The sequence below is a fragment of the Pangasianodon hypophthalmus genome, chromosome 16 (assembly GCF_027358585.1).
Source record: "Pangasianodon hypophthalmus isolate fPanHyp1 chromosome 16, fPanHyp1.pri, whole genome shotgun sequence".
NCBI lineage: Eukaryota > Metazoa > Chordata > Actinopteri > Siluriformes > Pangasiidae > Pangasianodon > Pangasianodon hypophthalmus.
Window position 1 is genome coordinate 11,305,689 of NC_069725.1, and position 22,527 is coordinate 11,328,215.

Consider the following 22,527-nt stretch of genomic DNA (forward strand, 5'->3'; position numbering starts at 1 on the left):
ATTAATAGATTAAATAAATTGAAATCCTAGCTTTTTGTAATCCTAGATTTTGTCCTCTTTGGGACCATTATTTTGTTGGCATGTTGTTGGCAAAACTAAATATAAAGATGCATATAATATATCGTGAGTGATTCTTTTTGACATATTGCTCAAGCATAATTATACAATATAATTTTGGATTTAATAATCATTTGCCCACGTGGCCAGAGGGTTTTGGAGAACTTGGCTTGAATTTTTGAAGTTCCTGCCTTTTGAGAATCACACTACTTTTGGCTATGTACAGCTTTACCGAGTAAATATATTCTGAAGTGCATACACTCCACATACTTACATAGTAGCAGTGGGGTAAATCCACCTCAGTCACCAGATAAAAAAAAAAAAATGTTCCCAACTGACCAATTCAGGTTTGCTTCATAATTTTTATCACTATTCCCAATAAGTAGTGTGTAAAATCTTGGATATAGAGGCTTGAAAAAGGGGGTGTGGCTCTGTAAAAACCAGTACTAGAGAAAAAGGTACAAAGTTCCATAACATTTGAACTATTCATGCTAGATGCATGAATCTTTCAAGGATTGTTGTGTAGTATAAGATGTCTTTAAGTTCTAAAATAGAAAGTCACAGTTGCCTGTTTGCCAATTTATGGCCTACTGAGGAAAAAAATAAAAATAAAAATAATAATAATAATAAATTTCATGATTTGGCCCTTTATATTTCCATACTAAAGCACATGAGATCTTTCAAATTTTCATATCTATTACTCATGATCTTGTTCTTTTTTTTTTTTTTTTTTAGCAAATAGGTGTATGTCTGAAAGAACTCAAGCTTTCTGATTTATGAGGTGTTAAAAATAAGAAAAAAGTTTTGTGCTTATAATTCATATAATGCATATAATTGCCCAATGTATGACACAGTCTAACATAAAAAGAATTGTACCAATTGAAAGAGCAGGTTTTAATTAGCACAATGCACAAAATATGAGTTTGGTACAATGAACCAAACTATATTAATTGAGGTATCAAATATGCCATGTTTTACTACATATTTACAGCTAGGCTTAATTTATATATATTTATTATAGATAGATACTCCCATAGTATAGGCTTTAAAACAGCATTTCCATTTGTAGTAAAACACTTTAATTAATATAGTTTGGTTCAAGGTACCAACTTCATATTTCATGCCTTGCTAATTAAAACATACTCTTTCAAGTGGTACATTATGCATTTGAAATATAGGTGTGAATTTTTAAATCATAAATCAGAAACTTTGAGTTCTTTCAGACATATACCTAGTTCCTAAAAAGACCTATAATATATATGTAAATTTAAAAGACCTGATGTGTTTTGGTGTGGAGATATAGAAGGCCTATGTGTGAAATCTAGCAAGAATGAAAAGTAGTGAAAATCAAACTCGATTTCGGACCACACCTCCTTTTTAAAGCCTGTATATGTCAGAAAATAATGCAGATACAAGCCTTTGTACAAATTTTGCACATTTTAACAAATCTGAGATGGTCACTCGGGAAGTCTCTGGTGATTTCACATGGACTGACCCAGTGGAGAAAGAACTGATTCAAATGAATAAATTTAATAACCTCAGAAATGCCCTGAAAATTAAGTTATGACAATCAAATATGCACCTTTGTTAAAACGTTAATTACAGCTATTTAGTATCAAAAATCAAACGTAAATGTATAGTGTATATTCTGTATGTAATGCCCCTTTAAGTAAACCATTTGAATATTTTGTATTTAAAATTGTGTCTATCTTTAAAAATGCACAACATATAAATTCATTAATGTTACAATGTGCTAGAGTGGTGTCTGAATTAGATTCCGTTTAATGTAAATAGAGTACAATTCCGAAAGTGTAAATAATAGAGTAACATACAAACAATAGAAGGTGGTGGTTAATTACAGCTGTGCGGTATTTTACTCCATTACTGTCCATCAAGATTTAAGAACAATTCAGATACATAATTATGGTTCTGTGTTGGACAGACCTTGGACACAACAACACAACATTCCAGCAGATAAAAGATGCACGTGCAGTGAGAAGAAAACTGTGTCCTTTAAGAGTTAAACCCTAGGGGGAAAAGAGAGAAGTTGTTTAGTTTTTGGAATTTTTAGTGAATGAAGAAAAATGGCAGAATTCTAATAATAAAGCTAACTCAGGTTGAATCGACTAGTGCTACTGAAACGCTCTTTGTCTGGGAATAGTTCTATTTCAGATTTAACCAAGCATTAAGCTATGACTTGTTTTGAAAGTGACATCAAGCTTTTGTGCGCTCTTGACTATGTGAGACCAGGCACAGCTCCTGATTATAGAAACTTGTTCGATGATGCACCTACCCTACTGCAGAATGCTGGTCAGCTTCTCATCATAGTACTCATAGTTATCTTGACAGTCCTCCCATGGTGTAAAACTGTCTTCCTCATTTTCCACAAAAGTGGACCATACATAGGTGAAGTCCACTGGCCTCATCATCCGCAGTTTGCACCCTGCTTTCGCCAAAGCCTTCAGCCCTGCCTGTATTTCAGGCTCCTCCCACAGGAAGAGGCGGGAACAGTGAATGTTGAGGCGCAGCGTTTTTCGGGCACGCAGGATCTCTCCTAATTTTGTGGCACATGCTGCACAGGGACTGGATGATGTATACCAGGTGACTGTGTATTGCAGCGATTTGTTATATTGAGGTAACACCTGCTGGAAGAAGGCCTCCTCAGCATGAGCACCTGAGTGCTCGTCCTCCAAGTACCCACGAAGGCCATCAGGTTCTGCTGCACCTCCCTGTATGTCCACTTGATAGCATAGGAAGGTCTTGTTTCGGCCTGAAGAGTACTCCACATTTTTGAACTGGAACTTGAAGAAGAACGGGTTAAGACGATCTCTGGAAAGGTACAGATAGGAATGGGAATCCACAAAGTCTTCACTTTACTACATGTGCCAATAATCTGTTATATGATATCTTTGTCAACTTGTTCTTATGGTGGAAAACATTTTCACTGCTTTTCATGCTGCCGATTTAAGATGTCCATTGTGATAGCAGTGATTTCTTCAAGTAGGACATCAACATCCCATGTTCTTACTGAAACAATATGTATTTGAACCAGTCACAGCCGTCTAAAGTCATCAATGTGCCTCCTATTTCTTCCACTCCTGGGATGCTTGAAAAATCTCTGTAGATGAATCGGTCAGTTTCCAAACAGGAAAGCTATTGCATTGCTCTGCATTTCAGTTCATGCAGATTAGACAAAATCATTGATTCATTTAAACTATGGAAGCTTCATCAATTTTATCATTCATTTAAATGAAGACTCCTAGTACTTTGTATTCATACCTATCTACATTAGCAAGCTATGCATACTGGCTACTAAGAATGCTTGTGTGGGGTTAAAGGGTTGACTGTCACCATATATGGACAACGTTTCAATATTTTTCACAAATAAAACCAATTTTGCTGAATTTTAAGAATGGAAATACAGAGCCATGCAATAGCTTTGCGAGGGAATGTTCTGGAGGGAATTTTCAAGTAGGTTTGGGTGGAAGAAGACGTGCACACTGATGACAAAGGGATGTTAATCCAGGACCCTGTCCTACTTGAGGGAATCACGTTCACCTTCAGATAACAACATTTGTCAGCGGTCTTCACAGGTATCTTATTTTGAACAACACTGAAGATATCCTCAGCAAAATTGCCAGAAGTCATTTGCATAAATGAAGCTAGGGAGATATAATGCAACCTGACAGGCAAAATATGTAACATTCTAGCTAACACTGGCAAATGGTCTCATAGTTACTGCAGTATAACAGTTTAATATGCCTACTATAGTTACATTGGCAGTGGGCAAATGCTCATGTTGAAGTCAGTGTTAATATTAGCTCTAACCTTATTAACAACACTGATGAACTTGTGAGTATGATGTGCAAAACTTGAAATAAAGCAACATTGGCTGAAGTGTCATAAGTCAAGCCTACAAGTTGTGATAGAAGCAGTTATTTCAATACATCATATATTATATTAATCACGTCACATCATACCATATTACCATATTTATCAGTCAACTCCTGTAATAGAACCCACTTTATCTATTATTGGCTTTTACATCGTGATAAGCCAAGTATCATGCAGCATTCTTTGTAACGTCATATTATCTCCCATTCGGTCTTAACCCAGACAGAACCTTGTAATACTAAGGTGACTTGTATGCTACTATAAATATCCACAGTTCTATATTTTTCTGTAATATAGCAATGACAAACCCTTGAGATTAGTAAATCAATGATTAAAGTATAGCAAAAGTGACTGGAGTAATTATGTGAGTTATTACGTGAGTTTCTCTTACCCTACGATGATCTCAAATGGAGGTAGCTCTATAGGCTCCAGTTGAAATTCTCCATCCTCAGCACCTCCTTCAGCCCCCTGGGCTGTCTCCCCATTTCCCTTTGGCTTCTCGTCCTCTGACTCTGGCTTCTTTTTCGCCTTCTCTTTTTCCTTCTGTTTGTCGGTCTCTGCATTCTTTTCCGATTTTCTCTCCATCTCTTTTTCAGCCTTACTCTCCACACTCTTCTCTTTCCTTTTTACTGTGCTTACCCTGCTGGTGGCCTTTCTGTCTGCCATGACTGAAATCAGGACCTAGCTGAGGTTGGAGAATATAGCAGTGTAATTTGTGTGTCAGTAAGCCAGAGATAGAGCTAGTGACTAAAGTCTGGGCGTGAGTGTGTAGAGGTGATTTCAGTCTACAGAGAGTATGGAGCAAGTGAATGTCACCAGGAACTAGAGGGGCAGCTGCTCTCTCCTGTTCACATGCTATAAAAAGAAACTAGGATAATACAGGGGGGCAGGTCTGCATACATTCTGTTATTTTGAACCCTCCAGGTCAATGGGACCAGTACCAGTGACATTATTTCTGTGAACAGGTGTCATTTCCAGCCCTTTGTTTCTTTTCTCAACTGAAATTCAAAGACAAGAGGTTGTTATTTAGAGTAAACTTGTACATAATCAGACATATGTTTTTGACTCCCCCATTCTGCTGGATATTAAAGTTGTCTATGCACCAACATGGTTTATTAATAAACATTTTTGGCAGCGTGTCCAGTGTGAGTCAGTCCCTTCAGATACTGCCACAGACTAAACTCTAAGCCATACTGCCCTCACATCAAGGCCAACTAAAGGTCAGTGAAGCCCTGGCAGTGGGGTACATTCCAGTGAGGCCAAATCAGATAAACAAATATTTATGAGAAATTTTAAACAGAAGGAAAATATTATTGCCATAACAGTCTTCTTACTTGACAGGTATTCTAGCTCTCACTTCAACAGATCAGGGTGTGCATTTGATACAGTAAATACCACACACAGGATATATGCCTTGGCTCTGTTATAATGCATTTCCTGCAAGTATCAGCAAGCAGTTTTATAATGTGGTGTTAATGGAAGACACTTTTCCTCTGAGCAACATGGCAACAAATTGTGTTTAGCTAAACTGCTTTGTCATCATTGCTTGTTCCATCACATCTCTTTGTTTCAAGCCACGTAGAATGTAATCATAAACCTTTTTTCCTGACCGACATGCAGAGAAAAACGCTAATGTAAACTTTTTTTTTTTTTGCTTTTGGTATTTTAATGGATGCAGTGGAGGAAAAATGATCATAGATACATGGTGTTATTTTAAGTGCAGCATAATTCTGTAGCCATGAGCATATCAGATGTTGTGTATGTATACAGTGCCATCTTCACCAGGGACTTTCTGGTTGGGAGTAATATCAGAACACAACGACACATCATCAATTTCAGTTAGGATTAAAAAAAAAATGCCCACATGCTATCACTGACTTGGAAATTACTCACTGAGCAGAGGGAAATTGAATTTGAAGGACCACTTCTTCTCTTCTTTTGATATCCTAAATAAACACTGCATCTTATCTGCAGTGCTCCACTGCTTCTCTCCCTCATGACACAAGTTGCATTTATAAATGTAAGGGTGCTTTATTTTAATTTCTTCTCCCAGTGTCATCTCAAGCCTTCATTTATTTCCTTCAGCTCTGCAGGGAATTCAATCAAAAACCTTTTTAATCATTATTATTTTTTTTTTTTAACAAAGAAACCTCCCAATTTCCACCCATCTCTCATCTATATTACAGCAACTACCTCCTGGGGAGGGTGAATGCTAACACAAGCTTCCACCATGACACCTGAAGCCAGCCAAGTGCAAGTTTTCAAACTGCTGCTCATGCTGCATCAGAGATAAGGTATTTAAAGATAAAGGGGATTCAAATTTCTTTGAAATTCAGGCCTTTGTGATATAAATTAAGGAGGGAAGTGGAGTGGTTCCGCTATAAGTGTCTCCTCACAATGGTTTCCCTGGTAGCTCTTACATAACTAGCAACAGAACAGATGCAAATCACCCATTTGACCACAAATCAGATGTATTCAATTTAACAATAAGGACAGAAATTATTCAACTTGACAGCTGAATTCTCCACTTGCTGGCTGCTCTCACTGATAGTCGAGACAAGGTGCATCCAAGCCCGTATTAAGTACACATGTTGCCTAGGATATACTGTATTAAGAACACAGGAGACATGTATATTAAATACATTCTTTGCTTTTCTTACCTGTAAGTGTTGAGCAAAAAAACTGGATTGCTGATTAACCTACCTTACTCCATGCTCATCCAGTCTTCTATAAATGGTTAACTCAAAAGACGTGCTTAATTCTAACAGTTACAGAAAATACTCTATCTGCTTGATGGGAATAATTGTCACTGGAATAGGGAATGTCCCGGAATAGTCAATCTTGGCAAGTGATTGATTGATACTGAGCTCACGGTGCTGTCTGTATGGAGTCTCACGTTTTCTCACATCAGTTTTGAGTGATGTGTCGGCAGAACCATACCTTGTTAAATACTGCAAATGAAATGTCAAATAAGCTTTGCATTAGCATTTTAATTTTGGCAGCTGCTGTACATTGTTCTTAATACAGTATATGTTTTGAAATTGAATTTGAATTATGTCTTAAATTGTTCACATGTTTGAATGAGCATATGAATTTGAAAAGGTTTCAAATATGCTGCCATTTGCTTGCTCTTTGGCAGTAAGGAAAGCGCTATCTGCCCACAATTGGCTAGTGTCACTGTAATCGACAAGAGAAAGAGTACGCCCAGGCAGCATGGTCAGATTTGCTACCTTGGCCCCTGTCCACAGATGGGACTTAATGGGACTGCTATCCCATCCAAGGTGTATTCCCACCTTGTGCGCAGTGTTCCCAGGCTCCAACCAGGATAAAGTGGTTACTGAATTAATCAAGGAATTAATTGTTAGTTGTATGTTACTTTAATAGCTGCAAACAGAGAAAAGGGAGGTGAGATAGGAAAGTCTAACTTTTATGCAATGCAAGTGTACCATATAGATGTAATCTAATTGTTCTCTCATGAATGAGTTATATAAACACCACCAGCCTTTTTCAAAATTCTCTATTTTTGCTCTGTCCTGTTCATGGTGACAAGGCACGACTCGACTATCGACAGCAGCATGGAGCCCTCACAGAAGGACGTGTCTGTCAATGTTGTATAACTTTGGCCGCATAGACCCATCAAGTATAATCCATAACTGCTGTTTGTGACAAGCTTCCAGCATGAATTGGCCTTAAGAACTGTGTTATGTCTTTGGAAACCGGATTTTACATTTTCTTTAGTTTTTTTTCCCCATTTCCTCCCCAACTTTACCACGGCATGGTCAGTGTTAAAACTCATGATCTCCCAATGATGACCACACGGAGCCTAGATTCTGCATTTTCATGCCTATTAAGAATCAGCTGTGTTAAAGACGAACTTTATTAATGTTGTTAACTTCTCAATCATTTATTTGGATTTTATAACAGGGGTAGTGATAGGTCAGCAGCTAAGATTCTGAACTAGTGAACTAGTGTTCTCTGAACTAGTGTTCTCTTTCCGGACTGCAAGGGAGCCAATGTTGTGTCCCTGATTAGGCTCACATTCCTCAGCTGCGCCGCTCTATGCTTGGATTACTTTGCATGAGAGTATGGAAGTATTTTCCAGACTATTTTCAAAACTAATTGCAAATTGTATTTGCAGTTGCGTTTTCTATTTGTGGATGCATAAATTGTGACATAATTCAAATGAAAATGCAAATTGTGTATTACTGTTTCCATTTTCTTTTACACAAACATACAATGTCTGCCAAATTTCAAATGGAATAGCAAAGTCCATTTGCAATTGCATTTCCCATGTCTTATGAGTCATGACCCTGTCATATCGAAATAGCAATAGCAATTACCCTGTTTGCTATTTCACTTCCCCGGCGTTGCGTATGGAGCCTGCCAAAATTCGAATGGAATTGCAATTCCCTTTGCATTTGTAGTTCTGATGCCTTGCACAGAAGCCTGTCAATCAGTGTTGGGGTGGGAGTAAACTATATATATTTTACACAGATATATATATCTTTACACTTTTTTCCTCCAAACATACTCCAAATTTCACCACATCCTATGCAATAGTAGGTAAAACTTGTTTTGCCTAAACTAAGATCAAATACCTTGACACAGAGTCACGGGGAGCCTGGAGCCTATCCCAGGGAACTCGGGGCACAAGGTGAGGGACAACCTGGATGGAGTGCCAATCCATCACAGGGCACAATCTCACACACACACTCACACACTACAGACAATCTGGAAATGCCAATCAGCCTACACCACATGTCTTTGGACTGGGAGAGTCTGGGAAACCAGAGTACCCAGAGGAAACCACCAAAGCACGGGGAGAACATGCAAACTCTGCACACAGGGCAGAGGTGGGAATTGGACCCCCAACCCCAGCAGTGCAAGGCAAAAGTGCTAATCACTAAGCCACCATTGGGCAAATTGGGTACAGAAATCACTATAACCCAAAATACAGCCATTCTTTTCCATAATTTTTAACACTGACCAAATCCCTCTTTGCCACCATTCTTCCAAAAACAAAGATTTTCTTTGAAATAATATACAATGATTATTCCATAAGGATATATTAAGTGGACTGAAATTGTGTTTGAAAAGCATTTTCCAATACAGGAGGACTTGTTTATGAAAAGCAGATAGCTTCAGTGGCATTTTAGATAACTTAGAGTCACACTGTAATAAAATATTATACCTCCACAGTTTTAAATAAACCGGACGGAATTGCAAAACAATATGAACACTCATTTTTAATAAAAGACTGCAACCGTTTAACTATTCATGATATCAAAGTCTATTGCCTTTAGTCCACCTTCTTCATATTCTTTAATTATTTTACTTTTTCTTATATAGTGGCATTTCTTTCTCCAAATGAAATCAAAATTGAGTTTATTAATTGCTTTTATCGTTCTAGTTGAAATCGGCAATGAACAGCCTGGCTAAATTAACCTTGAGATGCTCTCTATTTTCGTAAGTAATAGTCTCCCAAGTATTGTAATGTTCCTCTGCAAATATATATATATATATATATAAATATATATATATATATAAAATATTCATATTTGTTCTACTTTTTATTGTCAATATTCAACATTTCTGTACTCTCTTCATCTTTGGAAATTGTAATCCCTAAGTATTTCACCTCCTTTTTCATTGGAATATTATATAATTGTAGAGATTAAAGGGAGCTCGTGGATAGCCCATTCCTATTTTGACTGACAGGTTTCTGTGCAAGGCATCGGAAATGCAAATGCAATGGGAATTGCGATTCCATTTAATTTTGGCAGGCTCCATATGCAATGCTGAGGAAGTGAAATAGCAAACAGGGTGATTGCTATTGCTATTTCAATATGACAGGGACATAACTCATGGGAAATGCAATTGCAAATGGACTTTGCTTTTCCATTTGAAATTTGCCAGACATTGTACATTCATGTAAACAAAAATGCAAACAGTAATGCGTCCACAGATAGAAACTGCAACTGTAAATACAATTTGCAATTAGTTTTGAAAATAGTCTGGAAAATACTTCCATATGAGAGTCTGATAAATGAAAAAATGTAAATAAAATCGATGTAAAAAAAAAAAAAAAAAAATAGAGACAACAATGGGTTACATGTGTAAAACATGCCAAATGACTGATTCAATAAATGTCTCAGTACCTGTGTACAGACTAAAACAGTTTAATATTACTTTGGGTGATGCTGCAGTTTTATGCTCATTGATTTCGGGTTTGAGGCATCCTTTAATTAAAAAAATCCAAGTACTCTAAATCTACTGTCAGTTTCCTGTAAATATGCCATTTTAAAGCAGTTAAGACCACAATATGCTGTAGTTGGCCTTCAAATAAATCAGTGTATCTAAGTTTTTTGGAAGGAGTCGGCAGTGTCCGGGTCTTAGGGTTTTGCCTACGAGGCAGAATATCCTTTCCACAGCTGTTGTTGTAGCTGGCACTGTAAACACTTTCTTGGCCACTACTGAAAGTAGAGGAAAATCAATAGACTTGCGCTTCCAGTACTGCAGGGGATCTTCTTCTGTGGGCTCCTCATGCAGGTATGCAGCCAGCTCCTGCTCCATACTCTTGGCCTGTGTGGAGGGCCTTTCTTTGATGAAAGAGAATAGTCTGCTGCGTTTAGATGGGGATGGCTGAGCATCTGAACTGGGCTCTGGTGGACTCACAGGCTGGGTGTGCTTTCCCATCTCCTCCAGGAGAACCTGCTTGTGCCAGTCCCGGTCACTGCTCCAAGAAAGCTTGAACTGCGGGTCCAGGGTAGTGGCTGTGACATATAGAGGATCCTCTAGGATGGCAGCTAATTTCTGGTCCAGTGCATGAGTCAATCCTGTAACCAGTCCTGCACACTGGTGTGTCATAACTTCTGCCAGATGCTTACGTAGGCCCAGAACGCTGGGGAGGGCAAGGCTGATAGAAACATGCTTGTCTCCCTGGACCATATCTGTGGCTTCCTCAAAAGGTTCCAAGATCTCAACCAGTTCTTGCAGAGTGGCTTTTTCAACACTGTTGAGAGCCAAGTCATTTCTGTCCACAATGTCCTCCAAAAAATCCAATGATTCAAGCATTTGTCGCATTTTCTTTAGCTGGGTGTTCCAGTCCCTGTCCAAGGCTGATGGGTGCTGTCCATTTCCTACTGTGCCAGGACCAAAGACTTTACTAAGTTTTTCAGAAGTAACTGTAGCAACAACATAGTTGTAGAAGCAAGCTGCTTTAGTGAGTGTTGTGGATATCTGAGAGGAGGAACAGATCCCTTCCCGTATGCACTGACTCAGTGAATGGGCAAAGCAGTCTATCCTACACCTACCCAGGCACTGATTTAAAGAATTCTGCTCTTCTGCTCCACTAACAGCATTCTTACCTTCGCCTGCACCATTTTCTTCATCACTACTATCTTCCTCCTCATCTTCCACAATACCATTACCATGGAGATAAAAACCAGGCAGGCGGAAGGTAGATCGGTTTTCACAAGGGGAGGGATCAGCAACGATGCGAAACACCTTACCCGAGATATCATGAACATGACAGATCTCGTCGAACTCAGTGAGCATGCGCTGTGTGTCCCTATAATTTTGGAGAGGAATACATGATAATAGCGTGGATTTGATGTGCCAGTCTGGGGTTATGAAATGGCATGTCACGCCCAAGTAGCCAGAACTGTTGTTGACAGACACAGCATTGCTCGTACACAGGTCCAGGGTGATACTGCAGGTCTCGACTCCTGAGAGAGCCAGCTTGGTCGCTAGCTGTACTTGGTAGCTGTAAGCCGGGAGAAGCTGCTGTTGTATGTAATGGCTCGGCTCTGGGACGTAACGAGGCTCAAGGAGCTTAAGTAGCTCACGGAAGCCCTCATTCTCTACAATCTGCACAGGTTGCAGGTCGCGGACGATCATCTTGGCAATTGTTTCAGAAATGAGGGACTGTCGTGGATCGCTCCGGTCAAATTTGGTTGTTCCCGCCCCACTCTGAGAAGCTGTTCGACTGGCCCCACTTACGGGTGTGTAGGACTGCACCGCCCCAGAAGAATAGGCCTCTCTTTTGACATCTTTTTTCCTCAAAAACTCATTGTACATTGCTTGATGTTTACGCTGCAAGTGGGAAAGAAGATGGTAGATTAGTGATTATTCAACATTTTAAAATAAAAAAAACAAAACCTTGCATGTGTTCTTTGTTGTTTAGCATCCCCTGCTATCATAAAGGCATACAGTCTATTCCTTTATGTGTACATATACAAAGATTCCTCATTTTGAATAGACAGGGGTTCCTCACTCCCTAAAGAGGTTCTACTTTGAACCATTTCTGATAGAGAAAACCAACAACCCTTTTTCATATATATAATCAATTGTCCATCACTATGGCAGCATTTCCAGACTTCATTCAAATGCTAATTAGAGAATGATAATTCAAACATGTATTTGCAGTTGCATCGTCCTTATTAATGCGCTGCATAATTTGAGCCATTATTCAAATTCAATTGCAAAACATACATTTGCATTTTTGCACAATATATAATGGCTGCCCAAAAATAAAATGCAAGTCCATTTGACATTTCATTTTCAATGGCTTATCAGTTATGATTCTGAAATATTGAAAAAGTAATTGCAATTCCTCTGTTTGATATTGCATGTTTTCTTCCTTAAGCGCCAGCTCATCCTAAAATAAAACTCTGTTGCAATCCTGTTTGCATTTGCATTTTCATTATCAACAAGGTAGCCCTGTCAATCAAATGCAGTGTGTGGGATACTGAAGGGAAATGATGTCTGTGCACAACTGACAGTCCTGCATTCTTCCCTGCAAAATAGGTCAACTGGAGTTTTTTTTTTTCCTATGCATACCATAGGTGCATATTCTATTATGGCTATGACTGTGATTAAATATAGAGGTCTGACAGGTGAAATGGTGTATCAATAGAAATAAGGTAGGTCACTGCAGTAAATGAAATACATAAAACAAAACAATAGATTACGTTCACTGAATGAATCTATTATCATTGCTTTGGTTTGCTCATTTTAACAGAGATATACTTTATTTAGGACAATATGTAGTAATAAGAAAACATTTTAGGACCATTTGGGAATCATTTATTTAGATAAACTGTATGGTTTTAATGTTAGACCTGACTGGTCATTAGGACGTTTTTGTTACATGGACCTGGACCCTGGATATGGAAGTATTTTCCAGACTATTTTCAAAACTAATAGCAAATTGTATTTGCAGTTGCGTTTGCTATTTGTGGGTGCATAAATTTATTACACAATTCAAATGAAAATGCAAATCACGCATTACTGTTTGCATTTTCATTTACACGAATGTACAATGTCTGCCAAATTTCAAATGGAAAAGCAAAGGCCATTTGCAATTGCATTTCCCATGAGTTATGACCTGTCATATTGAAATAGCAATAGCAATCACCCCGTTTGCTATTTCACTTCCTCTGCGTTGTGTATGGAGCCTGCCAAAATTCAAATGGAATCGCAATTCCCTTTGCATTTGCATTTCCTATGCCTTGCACAGAAACCTGTCAGTCAGTGTTGGGGTGGGAGTATACTATGGTGCGTGTTTGTATTTGGAAGTGATGTCAGTTACAGTTGACGGCCAAGAAGGAAAATGTGCTGAACAGATGATTGTGCCAATGTAAAAACCAAATGCAGATCCCCTTTGCACTACATTCTGTGGAATGTTTTGCCAGAGCATCAGGTTTACAATTAAATACATCAAAATGTGAACTGATGGCTATTCACAAGCTACCTTTAGTCTCATTATATTCCAATTAAAAAGGAGGTGAAACAATTAAGGATTACAATTTTGAAGACAATTTTGAAAAAAGAGTATAGAAATGTTGAATGTTGACAAAAAATGAAAAACATGTAGAACAAACATGAATATTTGGTTGCAGAGGGACAATAGAATATTTGGGAGACTATTACTTACGAAAATAGAGAGCATCTCAAGGTTAATTTAGCCAGGCTGTTCATTGCCGATTTCAACTAGAACAATAAAAGCAATTAATAAACTCAATTTGATTTCATTTGGAGAAAGAAATGGCACTATATATAAAAAAAAAGATGTAATTAAAGAATATGAAGAAGGTGGACTAAAGGCAATAGACTTTGATATCATGAATAGTTAAATGGTTGCAATCTTTTATTAAAAATGAGTGTTCATATTGTTTTGCAATTCCGTCCGGTTTATTTAAAACTGTGGAGGTATAATATTTTATTACAGTGTGACTCTGAATTATCTAAAATACCACTGAAGCTATCTGCTTTTCATAAACAAGTCCTCCTGTATTGGAAAATGCTTTTAAAACACAATTTCAGTCCACTTAATATATCCTTATAGAATAATCATTCTATATTATTTCAAAGAAAATCTTTGTTTTTGGAAGAAGAGGGCAAAGAGGGATTTGGTCAGTGTTAAAAGTTATGAAAAAGAATTTTATTGTATTTTGGGTTATAGTGATTTCTGTACCCAAATTAATGTTAATTGTGGTGAAAAAAGACTACGTAAAAGTTATTAGAAGTATTCCTTAACCAATGATTGGAATGATAAAGTGGCTTTTAACATATTCTGCTGTCATTGCCAAGATATTTGATCTTAGTTTAGGCAAAATAAGTTTTGTAGATAAGGAATGTACTAATAGGATTATAAGAAAATGTCTTGTGCAGGAAAGCTATCCTGGTCATATAAAAAGAGATTATATTCTTCAACATCTCAGTAGAATATCAATGAATGACTTCAGAAGCAAATATCTTTTATTTCCCCTTCCACCTAAATGTAAAGAAGTGCATTTTAAAATGATGTATGGTATTTACCCAGCTAAGGAATTTCTAAGAATAAGCTTTAATGTAGATTCAAACACATGCCAAATTTGTAATAATAAATATTCAACAGTTTGTATATCATTTTTTCAATGTAACTTGGTTAATCCATTTTGGATTGAGGTATATAATTGGATAAAACAAAACATTTCTATTTTAATTCTAAGAATTTCTAAGAATGAGATTTAAAGGGATAGTTCACCCAAAAATGAAAATTCTGTCATCAATTACTCACCCTCATGTCATTCCAAACCCATAAGACTTTCATTCATCTTCGGAAACCAAATGAAGATATTTTTTTAATGAAACCTGGGAGACTTCTGTCCCTCCATTGACAGTCCATGTAATGTAATTCATGTAATTCAAGCTCCAAAAAAGTTCATTAAGGCATCGTAAAAGTAATCCATGTGACTCCAGTGGTTTAATCCCAATTTTATGAAGCGATACGATTTGGATTATGTTTGGATGACAAAAGTGTAAAGTTCGTTATAAATTATTTACTTCTTTTGTTAAAATATTTTATGCACAAATGTAAAATTTTGAAAACAGCACCCCAACTTAATGTCTTTAAAAAGGAGCTATCCCTGTATACGGACACCTTAAAAATTATGGGAATTTATCAAAACAGGAAATTATATGATCTGTTTAACCATTATGTTTTTGTGTAACCTCCTACACTATATTATTTTATTGTATTTTTTTCTTTCTCTCTTACTTTTACTTTTTGATTCTCTGTTGTAGTGAGTGTTAATTATTATTAATAATTAATAATTGTAACTCAGTCTGTACAGACTTATATTTTCACGTGTTCGCATTTAATATTGTTAATTTAATATTCTGTTAATATTTCTATTAATAATTTAATGTTTGAATTTAAAGCATTTAAGTATTAAAGCACTGGCACAATCATCTGTGAAATTTGCAATTAATTTTGAAAATAATCCGGAAAATACTTCCATACCTGGACTTGGAAACCTTCCACGCGAAGCCTGTGAACCTGATTCCAGTTTGCAAAGTCAGGTTTACTAATATTGTTGTTTGTCACAAACTCTTCCACCCTCCCAAAAATCCAAATATCCCTTCAGCCAGAAACAAGAAGAAATCATATTTAAGTGCTGCCTCAAAGCACCAGGTCGCCGGTCCGATCCTGACCTGAGCTCTGGTCACTGTCTGTGTGGAGTTCTCCCAGCGTCAGTGTGGGTTTCCTCTGGGTTCTCTGGTTTCCTCCCTCCTTCTCAAAACATGCCAGTAGGTGGATTGGCTATGCGAAATTGCCCCTAGGTGTAAATGAGTGTGTGAATGTGTGTGTAAGTTGCCTTGTGATAGACTGGCATCCCATCCAGCTGAGTTCCCACCTCACACCCAGTGTTCTCAGGATATCGCTGTATCTGCCACAACTCTGTCCAGGACAAAGTGGTTAATTAAGAGGAATGAATGAATGAATGAATGAATGTCTTAAATAGCGAGCACTGAATTCTCTCCGCAATTGTTGTGTATATTTTCAGTCTAAAACACACTAAATGACAGGACTACCTGATTGACAGTGAAAATGCAAATACATATTGTGCAACTGAATCTGAATTATATCACAAAATATGTGTCCTTATAAAGGCAATGCAATTGCAAGTACATGTTTGAATAGAGGCCCATAGCATTTTCTAATAAGCATCTGACTGAACTGAATAAAGTCCAGAAAATGCATACACTTACCTATAAGTCACTTACCTTTAAATGTGTAACGAAGTTAGAGGTAACTGTCCGCTTTGCCTGGATCCTTGTGCCACAAGCTTTGCAGTTTGATTCAATTTTGCCATTTTCGCCCTCAAAGACAATGTTGAAGTAATCCAGAATAGACACTCGAGAATTTGACGCCATCTGGGAATGTGAAATCCTCAGACACTGAAGCAACGAGACACTGTTTCGACAGCTATCTGCTCTGCGCTTGTGCACAATTGCGTGATGGCGTTGTGCTTCAGTAGCCAGTGCTGATGATGAGCTTCTGTAGCTTCACCGCTGTGCTACATCACAACACGCTTGATGCTTGCCAGTGTGTGTCCTGCTAATGTTACTCCAAACCTATCGTTTGAGCATTGTGGCAAAATGTGTGCAGTTAGCCTTCAAGACGCTGTGTATTCCCACAGAATCAGACGATACACACCAAGGTTAACATCTGGCGCCTGTAAACAGCTCTCTCTCTCTCTCTCTCTCTCTCTTTCTCTCTCTCTGTGCGTGTATGTGTGTGCGCGTGCCAGTGTTCTGGACAGCAGGAAGTACCCAGTGAAGGGGAGGGTTGTTGTTTTTTTCCCCTCCACCATTTCCATTTCCACCGAGAGGAGGGAAAAAAAGACGCATTCAAGATGGAAAATATATCAGACTAGGATTTATGGTTTGCTTAAGGTATTACTTGGTTAAACTACAGACCTGTAACGGTTTCTCTAGGTAATTTATTTAAGTTTTCGTTCACTTCGGCAACTTATCCATTTTGTAACTAGCTGTTTTCGTCCTGAGAAGCCGAGAGAAAGCTGCACTGTCAATTTCAAATTGTAAACAAAAGGGCGTTTTATGGAGGACAGAGAGTGCCACAAAAATAAATCTTTATATTTCTATCCTTTAAATAACTGACTAACTAATTGACCAAACAAATAAATAAAAAAAAGTTTGATAATGCATTTAACTTGTTTTTTAATTAATTAATTTATTTGTTTAATTATTTATTGGTGAATATGTTCATAGAGTTATTTACGCATTTATTGCAGGACTTCTTGCTCCAACATGCGGAATAAAGGGTGGGCTTCCTTTAGGATAAGCTGTTCTGATTGGACAACAGACCTGCCATTGTGATTGGACAGCACAACACGCGTTCAGTGAGGGAAGTTAAAGGGAAAGTCCACCCTGAAACACGTTTCATAAATATATTATATTGCCATATTCGTAATGTGATTTCGTGATGTCAAACCCACCCCATATTTGCATGTTGAGGCATGAACTGAACAATTTCAATAAATCTTAAACCTATTAAATAAAACATTGATGTATTTATTAACAGATTGATACATTTGTGTATTTATTAAAGAATATTTTGAAAGATATAGTGATACATTCAATGATACATGTACTTTTAATATGGCATTCTGTCATCCATATATTTTTCTTATACATGGATAAATAATATAGAGGTGGTTTTGCAGATTCTGACGTCACTCTTTGGACCAGACTACCAACAGTGTCTTTTTAAGCAAAGTTTTCCAACCAAGTTTTGAGTGAAATATAAATTACTATTAGTGGATGGCCAATGTTTTTTTACAAACTGATGCCAATACCAATATTTTGAAAGCAGTCAAGGCACCTCATTTTTCATTGTCTTTAATAACACTAAAATATAATTCATTTTACATTTATTAATCATAAACACTGATAAAATAATTATCAATCTTTAAAACATAAGCACCATGCTATCCTATATTTGGACAAAGACACAGCTAAAACTAAACAGCATCTAAAACAGCTACTGTATTTTGCAGTAATTTATTTGTTAAATATTTGCCGAGGAAATATTTAAAGTTAAAAAATGATTGACAGACTTGGCCTTTACCTAAAGTTTGCTGGCAAGGTTCTGTTATTTTGGTTAGTCATGTTAACTGTTTTTACTACGCTGATTCTGAAACTTGCTCCTATAGAGTTAGCTAAGCTACAGGATTAGCCTAGACAAGTTTAATCAGCAAATAAACATTTTTACACCATATGGTACTAAATATTTTCATTTTATTTACAGTGAAAGCTCAACACTAAATAATTTTGTTCCAAAATCTTTTTTTTTGGCCATTTGCCAGGAATTCAACATAGAAATATCCAACAGGTTAGGAACATTTTAGAAACCCTCACTTAAAATGTAACAATTAGCAAAATTACCCATGAAAATCAGATTTATTACTATTCTTCACTACTGTAGCTGATTGACAGGAAGGTGGCTGTGTAAACATGTATTTGTAAACCATGCCATTTATCACCGCATTATAAAGCATATTACAAGAATTATTCATTTTTTATTTCCAAATTAAGAATCACTCACATTGTAGTTCATAAAAGGGACTAGTACAACATCTGAGAAATAAATATAAAGTTAGGAAAACACTAAACACTCATGTGTGATGCACTATTCTTTCAATTCAGAGACAATCTTCTGTTTATCCTTCATCTGAGTCTGCATCTCCAGTCTAGTTTTCACAATCGCACTCTGCAGGGTTGAGATCTCAGCTGCTAGAGTAATGACTGCAAAACATTGAACAAAATAAATATAATATGAATGCACAGAAAAACAGTAACATTAATAACAATTTTACTATGGACCACAAAAATCCAATAAGTTATTTTCTTTCAGAATTTTACTAGGAAACATTATTAAAAAATGAAATAGCCTAAATATTAGTTAAAGAGGTTTAAGATTTCTAATGAATAAAAGAATCAAGGAAAACCTTAAAAAAAAAAAAAAAAGTTGTTCCACAAAGCTCATTATATCAGGGTTTTTTTTTTTGTTTGTTTTACACAAAAAAAGCTTTGTGTAAAGGCATCATTTTATAAAGACATCGTTTACCATTTACTACTGTTTTTCAAACTGTAAATTTGTTAGATGTCTTACTGCTTCAAAATTTTTAGAACATCTTGCTCATACTGACCCCACCACCATAAAACAAAGTGGTTGGAAATCTGCTGAAAACTGAAGGTTTAAAAACTTTTACAAAAAAAAAAAAAAAAAAAACACCTCTATACTGTGCAAAAGTAGTGTCCTGGGGCAATAAAACACTGTATTGTAGTTTGCTATACTTATTACAAATGGACAGACAAGTGCACTGTACACATTTGCAGAACCTAATAATTTACATAACCTAATAATTAGCCTTAACAAATCATGAGTAAAAACAGTAAATTAAGCCACAGATTGTGTTTAATTTTTAATGTAAGACTAAATGCAGGTCACTGTGCTTGTATAGACTTTCCATAGTTTTGTACTTACCTTCTTTAAAAGCTGCCTGAGCTTGCTTAAGGTTTTGTGGGACAAGGATCCCAAACCAGTTCAGAGGATCTTGATGCTGACATGGAGATTTCTCACCCTTTGAATTAAATTGAGGTTCCTTCTCAGATTGGTCTTTGGAATTGTCTTTTTCATCCTTATTTTCTTTCTTTTTAACATTTACTCGCCTTCTGAGACCTGCAAATAAGAGTGTTTTGGTTTAAAAAATTTGTGACCGTAAAAGTCCATTGGTGTTAAAATTCAATTTCTGTACATTTCATCATTTTTGAGAAATAGCATGCATTATTATTATTATTCTGATTTGCAATTCATTTACCAGGTAGAAAATAAATTCCATTTCAGTCCTACCTCCCTCTGCTGGTCCTATGGTCTCTACTGTATCACTCTCTTTTAGTTCTTCTGCTTTTCCATTGATTCGCTCACACTTGAACTCTGCTTCCCCCTTTTCTGACTGGCTTCATTTCAGATTAACAAAAATGTATATCAGTAAGTATTCAAGGACAAATTGATCTCCAAATTATTCTGTTATTATTACTACTTTTTATACCCTAAAACTAAATACTACAATGGTAAATAGCTGTGTATATGATGTATATGTAGTGGTTGTAAAAACTGCAGCTAATATACAGCCTTTCTAAAGAAACGAGATGCTTCGTCCACTGTTCAAGTGCTTCTACGCTTAGGTCCTGAGGCATGCCAGTCTTCAGGAAGCAATCTGCTTTCATTTTATCTTCTTTTTTGGTAGAGGAAATTGTGTACCACTCTGCATTTTTTACATATTTCCACATTACTGAAGTACACTGCAGTAACTCCAGGACTATGTATAAGCACCTGGCATAAACATGTACAAGTGGCTCCATCTCACTGGCATACTGTAGGGCTGAGACCTGTTTGTTCCCCATCGAGTAACGGGCCTTGGAAATGTTAAACCATCCCTGTGGAAAGACAAATTACCCTGGTTTAAAACAGGTACTACAAATCCGATCAAGATAACACGAAGGGTATTCAACTAAAACACAGACGATCACAGTTACAGTTTCTTACCTCTTCTATGAGCGTGTTAAGTTTTTGTCTTTTCTCCTCCAACATCTCAAGCTGATCCATAAAATCTAGTAACTGCTGGTCTAAGCGTAGAGAGGCAGGATCTAGACCCATTTCCACACGTGTGATTCTCAGGTCTAATATATTTCAAACAACGACAGTCAACTTTGTGCAGTATAACAGAATAATTCATATATTGTGATAAAGCGTCATTATTTGGGTGTTTTTATTGTATGCTATCCTGTAGTTTCTCCATTCACCGCGTCGCCATAGTAGGTCACATGACAGCAAGAGTCAGCTGATAGCAGATGACGACATTTCCGGGTTTATGTCTGTGCGCAGTGGCCACGTTTACAGATTAACTTTACAGAGTATTTACACAAGTGCACCTTGCAAAACATGTTATGTTGTACATAAAATAAATCCAGTGACCTGACAACGTATCCGACCATGTCTGATTTATTTTGTGTTAGACGGCTGTAGCCTCTATTTATGGGTCATCTATTTCAACTAACTCTTCAGTCTAAACCATATTTGCTACATGGTAATGTGTAAATTAAATGTACACGTATTCTCTGTTGGGCACTACTGCATCTTACAAAGCTTTCTTAGAGCAACAATTAAATGTCTATATTACAATTATAGAAATCGAGGCAAAAGCTATCATTCCCATACCGGGAGTCGAACCCGGGCCGCCTGGGTGAAAACCAGGAATCCTAACCGCTAGACCATATGGGACTTGTTACCAACCGACACTTGTGTCCTTATAATTGTTATTATTAGGTAATGCTCGTAAAATACAGTTCTTGTTAATTACACAATAGCCAATAAATTGTTCATTTGCAGCAGTTATGTTGGTATTTACGTAAATGAAGTTCTAGACTCAGTGATCTAGCTATTAACTTTTTTACCTCAGCTCACCGGGTCCCAACCCGCCGTCCTGCACGTTTTTGTATTTACCGGCTCCCAACACACCTGATTCTACTAAACAGGTAATTAACTGGCCTACACAGTTGAAGTGGGCGTCTTATAGCAGGGAAACAGTAAAATGTGCAGTAAATTGTGGATAGGGCCGTGCTCCATTACTCCGGCTGGGACCCGGACCTTTTCGTGTCGCTCGGTGTTTCTCAGCTCCAGTTACACCTGATCTAGCACTAGTGTGTTTGGAAAAAACTTTGCATTAAGCTAGAAAATCATTAGCTCGATCTGTTATCTTGAAACTGAGCTGATTATCAAGCCCTCTATAATAAGATGGATCTGGTGTGTTTCTGAGCTGGGAAACATGACACTGTGTAGGATAACGGAGGTGAGAAACTCCGGGTTAGCTAGCGTTTACACACAACAGTAACATGCAACAAATTTACGTTAGCTGTGATACGAATTAAATCAGAAACAGTAACTTTGTTAGTTGATATCTACTGACGTGCTCTTTAGGCCATCTTTCAGCACTGTGTCCAGTGCCTCAGTAGCTTGCCGTGATCGTATAGTGGTTAGTACTCTGCGTTGTGGCCGCAGCAACCCCGGTTCGAATCCGGGTCACGGCAAAGATATAAGGGCGACAACTTTTTCTAAAAAACTACACATTTTCACTCACTGTAAACAAGAACAAGTAAATGGTTTAAGTAAACACTTTCACGCACAGCTAGTAGTTTCATTTAGGATCTACTGTTTACTTCATC

The 22,527-nt window shown here is 37.1% G+C and overlaps 3 protein-coding genes and 2 non-coding genes across 6 annotated transcripts; 1 reads left to right on the forward strand and 4 right to left on the reverse strand.

Moving 5' to 3' along the window:
• Positions 1 to 1,816: 1,816 nt before the first annotated feature.
• On the reverse strand, positions 1,817 to 4,758 carry apobec2b (apolipoprotein B mRNA editing enzyme, catalytic polypeptide-like 2b). The gene is made up of 3 exons (XM_026920567.3): positions 4,343 to 4,758; positions 2,351 to 2,886; positions 1,817 to 2,084 (listed from the first exon to the last, which is right to left on the reverse strand). The coding sequence occupies exons 1-2, from the start codon at positions 4,615 to 4,617 to the stop codon at positions 2,352 to 2,354; spliced, it is 810 nt and encodes a 269-aa protein (XP_026776368.2). The 5' UTR covers positions 4,618 to 4,758; the 3' UTR covers positions 1,817 to 2,084; position 2,351.
• An 833-nt stretch (positions 4,759 to 5,591) lies between these two features.
• On the reverse strand, positions 5,592 to 17,031 carry si:dkey-109j17.5 (zinc finger BED domain-containing protein 4). Of its 2 annotated transcripts, none has more exons than XM_026920565.3 (2): positions 16,504 to 17,031; positions 5,592 to 12,045 (listed from the first exon to the last, which is right to left on the reverse strand). In XM_026920565.3, the coding sequence occupies exons 1-2, from the start codon at positions 16,651 to 16,653 to the stop codon at positions 10,261 to 10,263; spliced, it is 1,935 nt and encodes a 644-aa protein (XP_026776366.3). In that variant the 5' UTR covers positions 16,654 to 17,031; the 3' UTR covers positions 5,592 to 10,260. The 2 variants fall into 2 exon arrangements, with proteins under 2 accessions (XP_026776366.3, XP_034167661.2); XM_034311770.2 differs by lacking the exon at positions 16,504 to 17,031 and adding an exon at positions 13,889 to 15,260.
• A 1,770-nt stretch (positions 17,032 to 18,801) lies between these two features.
• On the reverse strand, positions 18,802 to 21,160 carry ccdc115 (coiled-coil domain containing 115). The gene is made up of 5 exons (XM_053240658.1): positions 20,852 to 21,160; positions 20,639 to 20,742; positions 20,156 to 20,262; positions 19,790 to 19,984; positions 18,802 to 19,047 (listed from the first exon to the last, which is right to left on the reverse strand). The coding sequence occupies exons 1-5, from the start codon at positions 20,960 to 20,962 to the stop codon at positions 18,932 to 18,934; spliced, it is 633 nt and encodes a 210-aa protein (XP_053096633.1). The 5' UTR covers positions 20,963 to 21,160; the 3' UTR covers positions 18,802 to 18,931.
• Positions 21,161 to 21,514: 354 nt separating this feature from the next.
• trnae-uuc (transfer RNA glutamic acid (anticodon UUC)) lies at positions 21,515 to 21,586 on the reverse strand. Its single transcript has one exon. It is a non-coding gene; the product is annotated as a tRNA-Glu (tRNA).
• Positions 21,587 to 22,320: 734 nt separating this feature from the next.
• On the forward strand, positions 22,321 to 22,392 carry trnah-gug (transfer RNA histidin (anticodon GUG)). Its single transcript has one exon. It is a non-coding gene; the product is annotated as a tRNA-His (tRNA).
• Positions 22,393 to 22,527: the final 135 nt, after the last annotated feature.